The sequence below is a fragment of the Heteronotia binoei genome, chromosome 19 (assembly GCF_032191835.1).
Source record: "Heteronotia binoei isolate CCM8104 ecotype False Entrance Well chromosome 19, APGP_CSIRO_Hbin_v1, whole genome shotgun sequence".
Lineage (NCBI taxonomy): Eukaryota > Metazoa > Chordata > Lepidosauria > Squamata > Gekkonidae > Heteronotia > Heteronotia binoei.
In genome coordinates this window covers 21,472,511-21,486,410 of record NC_083241.1, presented here as the reverse complement: position 1 = coordinate 21,486,410, position 13,900 = coordinate 21,472,511, and the positions used below count along the sequence as shown (strand labels likewise).

Below are 13,900 nucleotides of genomic sequence, written 5' to 3'. Positions count from 1 at the left end.
CTTTGCAACGCCCAGGTTTGTTGATTTTCCTGGGCAAATGAGGAAGCCAGGTCAGGGAAAAGTGGGGAGCTTCAGCCTGCATCAGAGTTTCTTGAAAGCATTGAGTTGCATTTTGAGTGTAAATGCGCAGCTGGACTGTTTTAACAGATGGAGGAGTCTTTTGAAATAAACAGAGAAGTCCCAGGATAAATGCTCCTCCACCAGCAAACACGCACACATGCACCTTTGAAAACTTTTGGACGGGCTCCACGTAATTCAGGCTTGTTGGAGTGTTGAGGGATCCCTTGACAGCGGTGGGCTCTGGAAAGTGTCTACCTTGCTGCCCTCCTGCAGCCCCCTCCCCTTTCCCAGTAGCCACAGGCCTCACTCCACCTGGAAAGGCTCCCGGGAGTTTGGGAGAGGGAGCGTGTTCCAAACTTGATGAGATAAAGAAAAGCAGCTGTAAAAATTTACGCCATAAACACTTCCGCAACTAGTATTACTTAAAGTGTGTTCGTTGTGGCATCTGTGAATCTGTGGGCTGCATAATTGCACGGGATGTTCTTTACATCTTGATGGGCTTTTTAAAAAACCATAAGAAGTGCTTTTAAACCCTTCAGGTTGCTTCACATACATAATCCTGGAAACGCTTACAGCACTAACATCCACTACTGATGTACACTTAAAAATGTTTGGTATTAATTTTGGGTCTGGATTTCAGGTAGTATATTGTTTTCATAATCCTGATTTTTTTTTTTGCAAGTGGTGTTACTTGTTTGGGATAGAGGAATACTTCTTTCAGCTCCCCAAAATTTGGGACCATTATTCTTGTCATTCCCCCTTCCCTCGGCAGTAGGAGAGAGAGAAAAGAAGGAAGGGAGTTCCAGATCAGGCTTACCATGCAGGCATTGGTCACTCTCGAGGCTTCTCCTTGACACCAATGTTGGAGGCAGCAAAGCCCCCCTTCTCATCTGGAAAATGGTGGGCAGGCTGGTGGGCTCCCATGACACCTGGCTGTCACAGAAGCCATTGCTTCACTACCACCACCAAGGGGCTTATTATTATGTTTAAAGGCAATGGGATAGCATTGTATCAATATAACAGTATAGCAATACTGCATTCCCGGCTTTCATGTTTTTTAAAAAGTAAGTCTCTAGCCTCTTCATTGTACCAATACGAAGCCTATTGCTGCAGCAGAAGGAGCTAGACTCATTTTTTTAAGACTAGGAATGCAGAGAACCTGGCATGCATGTTGATATATTGCTAGAATGCTATTCCATTGCTGATTTTAAAAAAACCTTGAACAAAGCAGGAGTCAAGTTGCATCTTTAAGACCAACCAAGTTTTATTCAGAACGTAAACTTTCGGTTGGTTTTAAAAGTGCGACTTGACTCTTGTTTTGTTCAACTGCTTCAGACCAACATGGCTTCTCACTTAGATTTAAAAAACCCTGGTAGCAGAGGAGGAAATGGCCACTCTAGCAACCAAACCTTATGAGTCCAGGAGAAGCCCATTAACCCCCCCCCCCCAGCCAGTGGGGATGATGCCAGCATGGTGCATCTGTGGTATGTTTAGTCCTTTCCTTTGTAAAATTCCAAGGGACATGTGTGGAGGCCAAGTTCTTCCGACCACAAGGGAAGAGAGATGCCAACTAATAGCTGTTCACTGACCCAGCTTCCTCCCTTTCCTTCCCTGCTCCTGTACCACCCTGAAATGCTCCCTAAATTCGAGTAAATAAATTTTCATTACTCCTGGAATTTCAGGAATGATTGGGGTCATCTGAGGTGTCCCTGAGCTGATCCAAAATAGCTAATTTTAGGTGGCATTTCATCTCAAGTATGCTTGAATGCATACCCCTAACAAGGACACTGCCGTGTGACTGTCACCATATTACAGATGGGGAAGTGAGGCTGGAAGACAGCATCTGAGGCCACGTCGTGAATCCCAAAATGGTGAAAAATTTGAACGAAGGGCAGCTCACGTTCTTACAGCTAATTCACACTGTGTTCATTGGGCTGAAGTATATGAGACAGAAAAATCCATCATCAAATTTCCCCAGTATTCTAAAATGGAAACTGCAGTCACTTACGGCTATCAGAGGAATAAAATCCAAATCACAAGATGTCGTAGTCCTGTTGTACAGCAAATCGGTCAAGCCATACCTAGAGTATTGTGTACAGTTCTGGAGGCCTCCAATTCAAAAAGGAATGGAGCAGGTGCAGAGGAGAGGAACAAGGATGATCAGGGGCCTGGAGACCAAGCCCTATGAGGGAAGACTGAGGGATTTGGGAATGTTCAGTCTGGAGTAGAGGAGGGTGAGGGGGAACATGGTTGATCTCTTGAAGGATTTGAAGGGCTGTCGCTCGTAGGAGGGCAGAGAGCTGTTCCTGTTGGCAGCAGATGAGAGGACTCATAATAACGGGTTTTAATTACAGGTGAAAAGATACCAGCTGAATATTAAGAATTTGGTTTTTTTACAGTATGAATAGGTCCCCTAATCTCTTCAGACTTCAGAAAGCAGGGCTAGTAGTTCAGTTGGAGATCTTGGTGCGGAGGCAGGCAATGGCAAACCACCTTTGAACGTCTCTTGCCGTCAAAACCCTACAAGGTCATTGCAAGTCAGCTGTGACTTGACAGCATTTTCCATCACCACCAAGAGTAGTTCAGCCGTGGAATCAGCTGCCTCTCTGCAGCCTTCAAGCAATGGCTGGATGAACCTTTGTCAGGGATGCTCTAGGCCAGGGGTATCAAACTACTCTGTTATGGAAGATGGAGCAGACATAAATTAGACCTTGTTGAACCAGGCAGCCAAGCAAAGCCGCCTCTGCTCTTCCCAAAGGGAGGAGGAGCCTCACCCAATGGAAGGGCTTGGTTCTGTAGCTCTGCTGTTTGGTTAAGAGAGCCTGGCACAGCTGTAGCTTTCATTGGGCGTTTTCGCACTGACCTTAATCAGCAGCGACGCCCCTCTTCACCGCGCAGGATCGGCGCGGATTTCGCACTAATTGCCGCGGAGCACCCGGAAGAGCCGGAAAGTCCCGCGGCTTTTGTGGGGCAAATGGAAACTGGTTTTTGGCGGTTTCCGTTTGCGCCGCAAAAGCCGCGGGACTTTCCGGCTCTTCCGGGTGCTCCGCGGCAATTAGTGCGAAATCCGCGCCGATCCTGCGTGGTGAAGAGGGGCGTCGCTGCTGATTAAGGTCAATGTGAAAACGCCCATTGAGAGAGCTCCAGCTGTGCCTGGCTCTCTGAGTTGCACAGCAGAGCTACAGAGCCAAGTTCCTCCTTTGGCTGAGGCTCCTCTCTCTTTCTCCTTTGGGGCAAAAGCCTTCTTTGCTTGGCTGCATCACGCTGAAGAAGTACAAAAATGGCGACTAAAGGAAGCAGGAGAGGGAGAAGGAAGCAGATAATGGCCGCTTGCCGGTGGGCCTGATTGGAGCCCTGTGGGGGCTGGATCAGGCCCATGGGCTGCACATTTGAAACCCCTGTTCTAGGCAGATCCTGCATTGAGCAGGGGATCGGACTAGATGACCTGTATGGTCCCTTCCAACTGTATGATTCTATTGTTCAGAGGCAGTGCTATAGAAAAAGAGGCGGTCTCTCCCCAATGTGAAAACAAACCAACTCTCTTGCACTATTATTAGCCCTTTAAGGGAAAACAACACACATATGCTGTCTTCCATCCTAGGGGTCATATCACTTTGAGCAAGGGTCAGTTTCAGTGAATAAAGCTAGAGCATAGGGGTGGTGGGGAAAGCACAGGCTGAAGTGTTAAACCCACCATTTCTCTTATTTGTGACCTAGATGCCATTCAGAGCCCATGCCACTGGCATTTCCATTTTAAAAACCATTGAGAAGATCCATTCAGAGGTCTCCCAATGTCAAAACCACCTTGGCCCATTGTAATTCCAAAATCATATAATACAAAAAATGAATTGGAGAGGATCTTGAAGGGCTGTCCTAGAGAGGAGGGTGTGGAATTGTTTTCTGTGGCCCCGGAAGGTATGACCAGAACCAACGGGTTGAAATTAAATCAAGAGTTTCCAGCTCAACTAGGAAGAACTTCCTGACCATTAGAGCGATTCCTCAGTGGAATAGGCTTCCTCGGGAGGTGGTGGGCTCTCCTTCCTTGGATGGCCATCTGACAGCAATGAAGCTCCTGTGAATTTAGGTGTTTGTGAGTTTCCTGCATTGTGCAGGGGGCTGGACTAGATGACCCTAGAGGTCCCTTCCAACTCTATGATTCTATGATCTTCTGTTTGCAAGTAGATGTATAATATGCAGCTGTTTCATCTGGGAACCAGGAATAGCTGTGGGTAGACTTGGTAAGAAATGCAGAGCTGCTGGCAGAAACAGAAAGCCTGTGTTGAGTTCTCCACTTCCTTCTCTCTAATGTGCAACACAACGTATCCCATGTTCTGATTATGTGCTTTTAATCCCTCTGCCCTCCCCCCCATGGCTGCCAGTAGCAGGGTCATTGAAATGCACTGCAAAATGGCATAGGATATGGTGTGTGTTGTGCATTGTACATGCTATGGAGCGTGAGGATGTAACACAGGGCTGCCACTTCCACCAGCAGTCCTGTGTTCACTGTAGTAGGTAAGGGTATCATAAAGTTCAGTGTTTCCTGCTGCGGAAAGTGTGAGAACTCTCTTTGCTGCTGGCTACACCAGCTGCTGCTACACTTGCAAGAGAGTAGCTTTAAAATTCATCATCCTTGAGTGTGCTATTATTGCCCTGATCACTCCTTTGGGTTAAGTGAGCAAAAGGATAACAGCAGAAAGAAGTGCATTTGCCGGGGGTGATGGTGAAATCATTAGCTGTTTGCTCAGTGCTGCCTGGTTTTGATCATGTAAGTTTGGTTTAAATGTCAACGCTTGACGTACGGTTCAGGTTCACATTTGGTTTGTGTATAAAGTGATTCATTTATTTTGGGTAGAGAGTTGCATGAATTATTTCAGGCAGAGAGCATTCTTGACTTTACCCACTGGATCTTGGGGAGCAGTTATTTAAATTTACCTTTTGGATTTATAGGTTTCTGCTCCATCTGCTCTGTGATTGACTTCTTTACAATACCTCAGCTACTCCTGGGGAAGGGCTTTGGATGGGATGCGGTTGCTGATTTCATCCACAGTTGCGGGTGCAATTATTACCCTGCATTCCTTTCTTTAATGCCTTTTAAAACCTATTTAAATATTTTAAAATGTTTTAGATCAGTCTGAATAATTAAAAAAAATAAACAGCATAACTTGCTGCATTCCCTTGATTAGCCATCAGGGAAAATGCGCTGATCTGAAAGTGTCTCAGGTTCTCTACTTGGGGAGAAAAGTGGGATATAAATATCTGAATAAATCAATAAATAACTTATCTGCACTCCAGAAAGCATTATGACTGTTTTCATGTTGGCTTACCTATCTCTTTGACTGCTGATACATGGATAATGAAGCTACGACATGTGTATTTTATTAATCCCATTTTTGTATCCTGCCTTTCCAACAAGCCACATATTGATGCCGTTTTAACCTCACTTTAATAGGCTGCAAATGTGATCCACTCCCCTTCTCAAGTCCACACTGAGAGCTTAATAGCTGAGTGGTGACTTGTGCTTTGAATGCCACTGTTTTGTTCACTGCACTGGACTTTGGCTTTTATGGCCAAACCAGATGGGACATTAAAGACCATTATTTCATACTGTGTTCATAATAATATCGTTTGGGGCTCATGTGTTCTTTAGCTTCTGAATGCTGATGTGAATTAACTGCCTGTTTTTGCATTACTCTTGCTACCTGCTGCGGGGACAGTCACCAGAAGTCAACATGACTTCCAGTGTACACACAACACACACAATACAAAAATACATGGTGATGACGATGCTAGATTCAAAGGAGTTTTTCCCTCAGGTCAAACTGGCTTGGAATAGCTCAGCTTTTCATAAGGATTTGTGAAAGAGTGAGCTTTGGGATTCAGTCATCACATAAAATTGCTTCGCAGTTTTAAGATTCAACAGTGGATTGGTCTGACTTTATTATCAATGGCCACTAAATACGTGGTCCATTTTTCTCTGAATGGTTGGCATCTCAAAAGCAGACAGCCTCATGCATTTTGGTGTTGTGTTTTTTCTCTCCTGGCCCAGCTGGGAACACAACCCTTGGACTGCATGCTCTGTTTCATGTGGCGGAGGAATTCAGAGGAGGAGCTTTGTGTGTGTGGAGGAGACCATGCACGGAGAGATACTACAAGTGGAAGAGTGGAAATGCATGTATGCCCCAAAACCCAAAGTCATGCAAGCTTGCAACCTGTATGATTGTCCAAAATGGGTAGCTTTGGAGTGGTCACAGGTATGTTGGGGGGAAAGTTCAATCTTTAAAAAAAATTCTTTTCCATTTTTTTATCTGCTAAATAGCAGCGGGGGGGGGGGGGGGTCTTGTGTCCAGATGACAGCCACAGGGAAGTGGGAGAAACCCCCACCACTAGCAGTTTTCCTGACTTTCAGTCTCCCACCATTTAAAAACTGCTGCTTACCTGCTTAGGGGAAACATCCAGGCAACATGCCAGCAGTTTGTTTGTTGCTCCCAACAGGAAGGGCAGCTTATTAGGGAATGGTATAAATGATGTGGAAAGGGTTGGTCTTAATCAATACTCCCTCTAAGCTTGTGAGCAAAAATTCTACTTCATGATTTGCTAGCAGTAAAGTTGTGAGCTACTGTATAAGCCAGTTTGCTCTACAGCCATTTTTCCTGAGCCGAGACAAAAATATGTGAGCTGGCAGCTAAAAAACTATGAGCTAGCTCACATGAACTCCGCTTAGAGGGAACACTGATCTTAATTGTTTCCTATAGCTGTTTTAAGTCTTATTGTGTGCATTAATTATTTGTAGGTTTGCCCTGAAACCCATTTTTTTACTATGAGGCACAATGTAAAATTTAAAAATAATTTTTAAAAAATCATTTGTGAGTTTGTTTATGCAAGCGAGGGGCCCTTCCTGCCTCCAGTCCCTGTCTTGCCTCCCTTTTTGCTCCAGTTCTCTTCTCACCACCCTGACCCTGCTCCTGACAAACATATTTTCCCTCTTCCCAGTCTGCCTGCCTGCCCACTCCTTTTAACTCCCCCACTTCCTTCAGTGTCTTAATGAAATACATCAGGGGTGGCCAACAGTAGCTCTCCAGATGTTTTTTGCCTACAACTCCCATCAGTCCCAGCCAGTATGGCCAATGGCTGGGGCTGATGGGAGTTGTAGGCAAAAAACATCTGGAGAGCTACCGTTGGTCACCCCTGAAATACATGATGGCTGAGATCTCATGAGACTGCCTTGCGAAGTCTTGGCAGTTATTTTAGCTTGCCAGACAATCTAAAATGGCAGTTGTGAGATCCCAAAGTGTAGTCTCACAGAGGGATTAGATGTATAAGGAGACAGAGATATACAGAGAGATGTTTTAATCACTTAATGAGCCAAAGGCAAATGATGAATAAGTGTTCTCTAAGAAATAGACAAACTTAGGGTTTGTTTGTTTTTATTGCTGCATTGTTTCCCGTAGTGCACTGTGACCTGTGGCCGAGGTTTGCGTTACCGAGTGGTGTTGTGCATCGACCATCGTGGGCAGCACACAGGGGGCTGCAATCCTCAACTCAAACTGCACATCAAGGAAGAGTGTATTGTGCCAGTTCCTTGCTACAAGCCCAGAGGTAAGCAGAATGTGCGTGTAGCAGAAATCTGTGGAGGTGTGCTTTTGTGTGTAGAATTTTTTTTTTTAAAAAAAACTTCCCACATGTATTGTTTCACTCAGGATTTTTTTTATGGTACTCCCACACAGTGTACACACACTCACTGTTTTGCCCTCTCCTCACATACACCATTCACATATAACTGTTACTTGTTGCCACATTCACACACAAACCCAACCTAGACAGGCATTTCTTCCTTCAGTAATACCTACCAAGCAGACAACTCTTGTCCCTCTTCCTCTTGATTGGCAGGCTGGCCATGGAATGCTGGACATGATGGCATCAAGAGACCCTTTCAGATATTAAAATTGCACATACAGGTAGCATACCAATGATGTGTAACAGGAGCACAGAATACCCATGATCCTCCCAATACATGTGATCACCATGTTGTGTAAACGGGGGACTGTGTGTGCATTTACCCTGTGTGTACAGCCTTGTTATGCATAAACTGGCCACCGGATCTTTCAAAGTTTGTTTTCACAAGACCTGAACCTGCACGTCCCTGTTCTGCTGAGTGTCTTCCTAGCAACAGCACTGCATCCCATTTTTCTACAAATCATGTATGCTAAACGTTTTTTTAGAAAAAAGCTCTGAGCTGTTTACAAATTTGTGTATACCCCAGAGACTGGCTTGGGTTGTCAAAAGCCACCACAAGCTCCCAGGCAGAATTCCACTGTTTTCTTCATCACATTTAGAACAACGTTGAGTGCTTTATACTACTACTATCTCCCAATGAGGGCTTTTTTTCTAGAAAAAGAAGTGCCAGGACCATCCAGAGAAAAATGAAAGAGAAACACACAGGTGCCCCTCATGAACTTTTAAACATTTTTTTTGAGAATTTTGTTTCCACAAAGACGTTCTGGAACTCCATTCCACCACGTTCCCCCAGAATAAAAAGCCCTGCTGCCAGCAGCCCCTGGAACCCAGACTCCTCCCTCAACTCCAGAATTTTGTACCTCTGGGTAGGCAGCCCAGCCCCTCTTGAGCCAAGAGCTAAATAAGTCTTGTTTCAGTGTCCTTGCAGCCCAAGCTCTGATGACCAACAGCATTCAGGATTTCAGAGATTACACCCTGTCTTTGCCGTAGGCCTCACCTTTTGTGAATTTTATCTGATTCTGGAATAAATCATTATTGGGTTTTTTACAAATCTGCCTCTCTTGTGTTTAAATCCAATACCTCATTTGTCTGCCTGTTATCATCATAAATGTCCAAATCAGGTTTTTGAGGTTGAGAGAGATTGCGGAGAACATTATTAACTGAATTCAAATATCCCTCTCGGCCTCCTGGTGCCAGAAACTGGAATCTGCCAGGCTGAACTCCAGAGCTGGCAACATGAAGATGTCATCAGCACTAGCAAGTGCGTGTTCTCACTGTTTTTCCACTGATAAGCCGGGGCTTTAATGTAATTTATCAGGATGGGGAGGGAACCAAATTTAAAATATATAGCTTAACTAAACAGGGTGAAGTAGCTGCAATATTTTGCTTGGCCACAGAAGTTTTGTTCAATGGTATCTGAAATAAAATATCATTAGGGTTTGTAGAATCTTTCAGGATCAAGTGCCGTGTTCTACTGGAGAAAGTTTTCCTTCCAGACGTTTCGTTCTCAGCTGCGGAGAACATCCTCAGTGGCGTTGCAGCCGGAGCAGGCGCTCAGACCTTCTTGGCTGCTGTGCATTGAGTGGAGCCAGGGCTACTGGAGAGCTGCTATTTGTAGGCTGGAGGGGGTGTGATGAAAGGGCAATTGGTTTGTGGATGTGCCCATTGTTTGGTGGGGCTTCCTGGAAGGGTAGTGATAAGGAAACTGGCTGTTGAATGTGACCATTGTTCTGTGTTAATTGCTGGGAGGGTTGGAAGGGGTTTGAAGGTAAGGAAGATGGTTGTTGACTGTGCTGATTGTTCTGTGGAATTTGCTGGTTGTTCTGAGACTTTCTGCAATTTATAGTCTGTAGGGTGTTTTGCAGAGCTGGGTACCAAGATTGGTGGATGAAAATGCCTTCTTCCTTTCTGTTAAAATTGTGCTGGTGTTTGTAGATCTCAATAGCTTCTCTGTTCAGGCGGGTATGATAATGTGAGACCGTAGAAAGGACTTCAGTTCTTTCAAAGTGGATGACGTGGTCTCCTTCTTGAAGTGCATGTTCAGCTACAGCTGATTTTTCTGGCTGAAACAAGCGACAGTGTCTCTTGTGTTCGGTGAGACGGGTGTTGATACTGCGTTGGGTAGTGCCAATGTAGACTGCACCACAAGAGCAGGGTATTTTGTAGACTCCAGGGGTTGAAAATGGATCTCGCATATCTTTGGCTGAGCGCAGCATGTGGCGGATCTGTTGTGTGGGCTTGAAGACTGTGTCAACATTATGGCGTTTGAGAACTATACCACCTCAAACAGTCACTGCAGGCCAATGGATACTCCCAACAAGAAATTAGAAGAGCCCTCCATCCCAGGAGACCATTCACACCAAATCCCGAGCCACACACAAATGTGGGTACAGCCTTCCTGCCCTACATAAAATCTGTCACCGACTTGTAGTGTATGTCTTGTAGTGTATGACTTTACAGCATATTCATGTTTGGTAATGATAGCAAGCCATAAAACTCTAAAGATAAAGGTTCTAGTGACAGAACAAGCAGTTGTTTGCAAAGTTACCAATTAAAGAGCTGGGGTGGATCGCAGGACAACATTGAGCCATGGTACAAAATTACCACAATTTTTCTCTTAGGGTAAAGGAAATAGTAAGTGGTCATTCATTTTTCTTTTCATGCCACAGACTGTCAGTGACAATGTCCCAAAAGGGGCCCAGTGACTGAGCCTGTCACTTTAACGTTATTGTGAGAAAAACACACTTAAGTAGTGAGCCCTGATATCCACAACAAGGGTTTTTCTTTAAAAAAAATTAACCCCACAGGCCTTAGCAGTTTTAAAATCCTGATTTTAGTGACTGTTTTCCAGCTCTCCTGAACATATGAAGTTGCCTTATTCTGAATCAGACCCTCAGTCCATCAAAGTCTGTATTGTCTACTCAGACTGGCAGCGGCTCTCCAGGGTCTCAAGATGAGGTTTTTCATGCCTATTTGCCTGCTCTGGTGAACTGTAGCTGGAGGGTGAAGTAGGCAGAAGACAGGACTCTGGTGACCAGCCAGGCTCATGCTGCCTCCAGTAGAAGGGGCTGCACAGCCCACCGTATTCCTTGCTATGCCTGTGGATAGCTTAAATTCTTAAGCACACAGTTGTGTCCCAGGTCACTCATGTGGGGTAGGCCTCCAACTCAACCCATCAGGAGTTCTGGTTTACTCTCCAGAGCCCCTGAAAATGGAATGGTCTCCAATGCTCACCTGTTTGTCTCTTCCAGAGAAGAACCCTGTTGAAGCAAAGCTCCCATGGTCCAAGCAAGCACACGAAATGGAGGAGACAAGGACGGTCTCAGAAAAGCCAACGTAAGTTCACTCTCTTTCTATTTCCCGCTCTCTTTAATATGGAGAAGAGGTTGCTGCTGATGCGTTTTCCTGACGGTTCATAAAGACCCCGCTGTCCTTTGCCAAGTCATCTGGTATTTGCATTTCTTTGAGCCGTGCCTGTCTTTGCAGCTCTGTTCTCAAGTTCTTCAAAGTGGTTCTCCTGAGTGATGCAAAAGTGCTTGGTGCCAAAAGAACATTTAAGTTTTACATTTCAGAAGTGCTATCAAAGGTTTCCCAGCTATATGCCCTCCTGATGGCATTTGTGTACGAATCCTCGTAATAAGAATTAATCCTGTTCTTTGAAAGGCATCGTACAAGCAAGGAAAGCAACAACTGGCAAACAGTACTGTGTGTAAAGGAGATGAAAAGCCAGTGCAGCTGAGGAGCCAAACTGTAGTAAAAACCTGGTTCAGAAAAGCCGTGTCTCTTTCTTCTCTTGGTACACTGAGGGCAGTTAAACAAGAATTCTGTGATGCCTTCTTGGACAAACTTTACACCTAATATCCATAGAAGGGAGTGCATCTCAAAATTCCCAAGACAAAAAAATTCATAAACCATTGCTTTGGATCATTAGTGTGATTTCCAGAACAGTAAACTTTAACGTGAGACTCTTAGGCATTATGAAAAACATTTCATGTTCAAGGTGGTTACTTACCAAGCAGCAGCAGACACCTTGTGGTTCTTTGAGTCTCATGCTTTCCTGGGCAACAGCATTGCTCCCTTCCTAGTAAATCCTTGAAAGGATTAGGAGCACTTCCAGCCAACCAGCATCTGAGAGAAGCCCCAGAGAAAAAATGCTTAAGGCCCATAGTTGCTGCTCTGAACCAGGCAACCTTTTTAGAAAGAGACCCCCCCCCCTCCACAGACACACACATCAGGAGCTTCTTAAATTATTGTTGTAATTAAGGTACACCCATTGTGGATGCCCAGCATTGAGACATGTGTCTCGTAGCAATTGGAAGTTCCATTCATCACATGCAAGGAGTCTGTAGAGTTACCTCTATGTAGAACGGATGAAGCTGCCTTATACAGAGGTAGACCATTGGCCCTTCTGAGAGCCAGTTTGGTGTAGTGGTTAAGTGGGCAGACTCTTATCTGGGTTTGATTTCCTCCATTTGTAACTGCTGGAATAGGTCAGCCATAGCTCTGGCAGAGCTATTCTGCTCAAAGAGCAATTTCTGTCGGCTCTCAGCCCCACCTACCTCACAGGGTGTCTGTTGTAGGGAGCGGAAGGGGAGGGAAATTTGTAAGCTGCTCTGAGACTCTTTTGGTTAGTGGAGGGCAGGGTATAAACCCAATCTCCTCCTCCTCCGCCACCATCACCTCCTCCTCCTCTTCTTTTTCCTCAGCATTAGCCTTCATGAGTCTAAAGAGAAGAAATGCAGTATAATATTTTAAATGAAGTTTGCTGTGACTGGCAATGGCATTAGAAGGTCTTAGAGAGAAAACCCTTCTGCTTGGGATACTCTAGCTGGAGATACCAGGGGTGGAGTCTGGGAGCTTCTACATTGGAAGCTTCTCTGGAGTGTCCCTGAGCTGCACCTGTCTCAGCCAAATGTGTTCAGAATAATGGTGGATCCCTTCTAAGGGTGCCTTGCAGGTGCACAGCGACTGCCTTGTTTGCTCTGAGCAGCGGAGGCAGTATTTGCAGAAACTGGCACCAGCACCTAAGACCTTGTCAAAAGGGCTGCTATGATTTATGTGACCTGAAATGGGTCTCATCACACACAATTGTCGTTCATTCGCTTCATTTGTACCACACCTTTCTCTCCAATGGGGATCCAAAGCAGCCCGCTTCATTCTCCTCTCCTGTAGTGGATCCTCAAATCAACTCTGTGAGGTAGGTCAGGCTGAGAGAATGTGACTGGCCCAAGGTTACCCAGCAAGCCTCCATAAAACAAGTGGGGATTTGAACCTGCATTTCCTTTTTTTTCAGTATTAATATTTTATTAAGTGTGTGTCAAGTCGACAGATTCAAGAATGAGTCGGAGTTGATACTAAGTTTCCATTTATTGATAACCGGTACTCTGGTGCAAGCTTCTAGTTTGCTAAGTATGAAACCAATAGATTGATACATGGGTTTTAAGATACACTTCAAAAACATTCCTACGGGGGGGCGGGGTTTACAGGAGGAACATTCACACATAACTACTAGATACTTTCTCAGGTGATATCCAGCAAATGCCCTTGAATTGTTATGCAAGGCTTCCTCCCACCTCAGGCCCTGAGAAGGAGCCAACTAGTTCCTTCACAACAGTTGCAAATCAAAATAAGAAAAGGGGGGAAGCATCAGCAGCAGTGGATCCATTATGATTTTAACAGGGCCTATTGCTTAGGCCATGATCCCCCAGTCTTAAGTCATTATTAGTCGATCTTGACTGTGCATATATCAACTTATTTATACATCACAAATAAATACATTTCATTTTTTGCTTATTACCTTCTACAAATCAAACTGAATACTAACAACGAAAAAATAAACCCCTTCCTCTTTATCTTATTTCCTTTCTTTAACTGATTTCACCCGATCCCCGTACCACTTTTCCTAATTCTTATTCTAATCATAATTATATTCTTTCTTTTGTTTCCAAAGCTTCTTTACTTCTTCACGGACTTCCATCTTTTCATACTTAATTTTTGAAACTTTCTCTCATGCCTGCAAAAGAAAGCTGAACAGGGTTACCTCCAGAACTGGGTGCTGTAGAAAAATCTCTACAGTTGGAGGTCTGGGGGGGGGGGGGGGCACACC

The 13,900-nt window shown here is 44.8% G+C and overlaps 1 protein-coding gene across 1 annotated transcript in view; it reads left to right on the top strand.

Annotated features, from left to right (window-relative positions):
* ADAMTSL3 (ADAMTS like 3) overlaps nt 1-11,134 on the top strand; it is a 378,645-nt gene extending 367,511 nt beyond the window's left edge. Inside the window, exons 12-14 of the mRNA XM_060259735.1 lie at nt 6,107-6,311; nt 7,509-7,656; nt 11,046-11,134. Of these exons, the coding sequence (XP_060115718.1) occupies nt 6,107-6,311; nt 7,509-7,656; nt 11,046-11,134 (442 nt within the window). The remainder of the gene's footprint in view (nt 1-6,106; nt 6,312-7,508; nt 7,657-11,045) is intronic.
* The last annotated feature ends 2,766 nt before the right edge of the window (nt 11,135-13,900 follow it).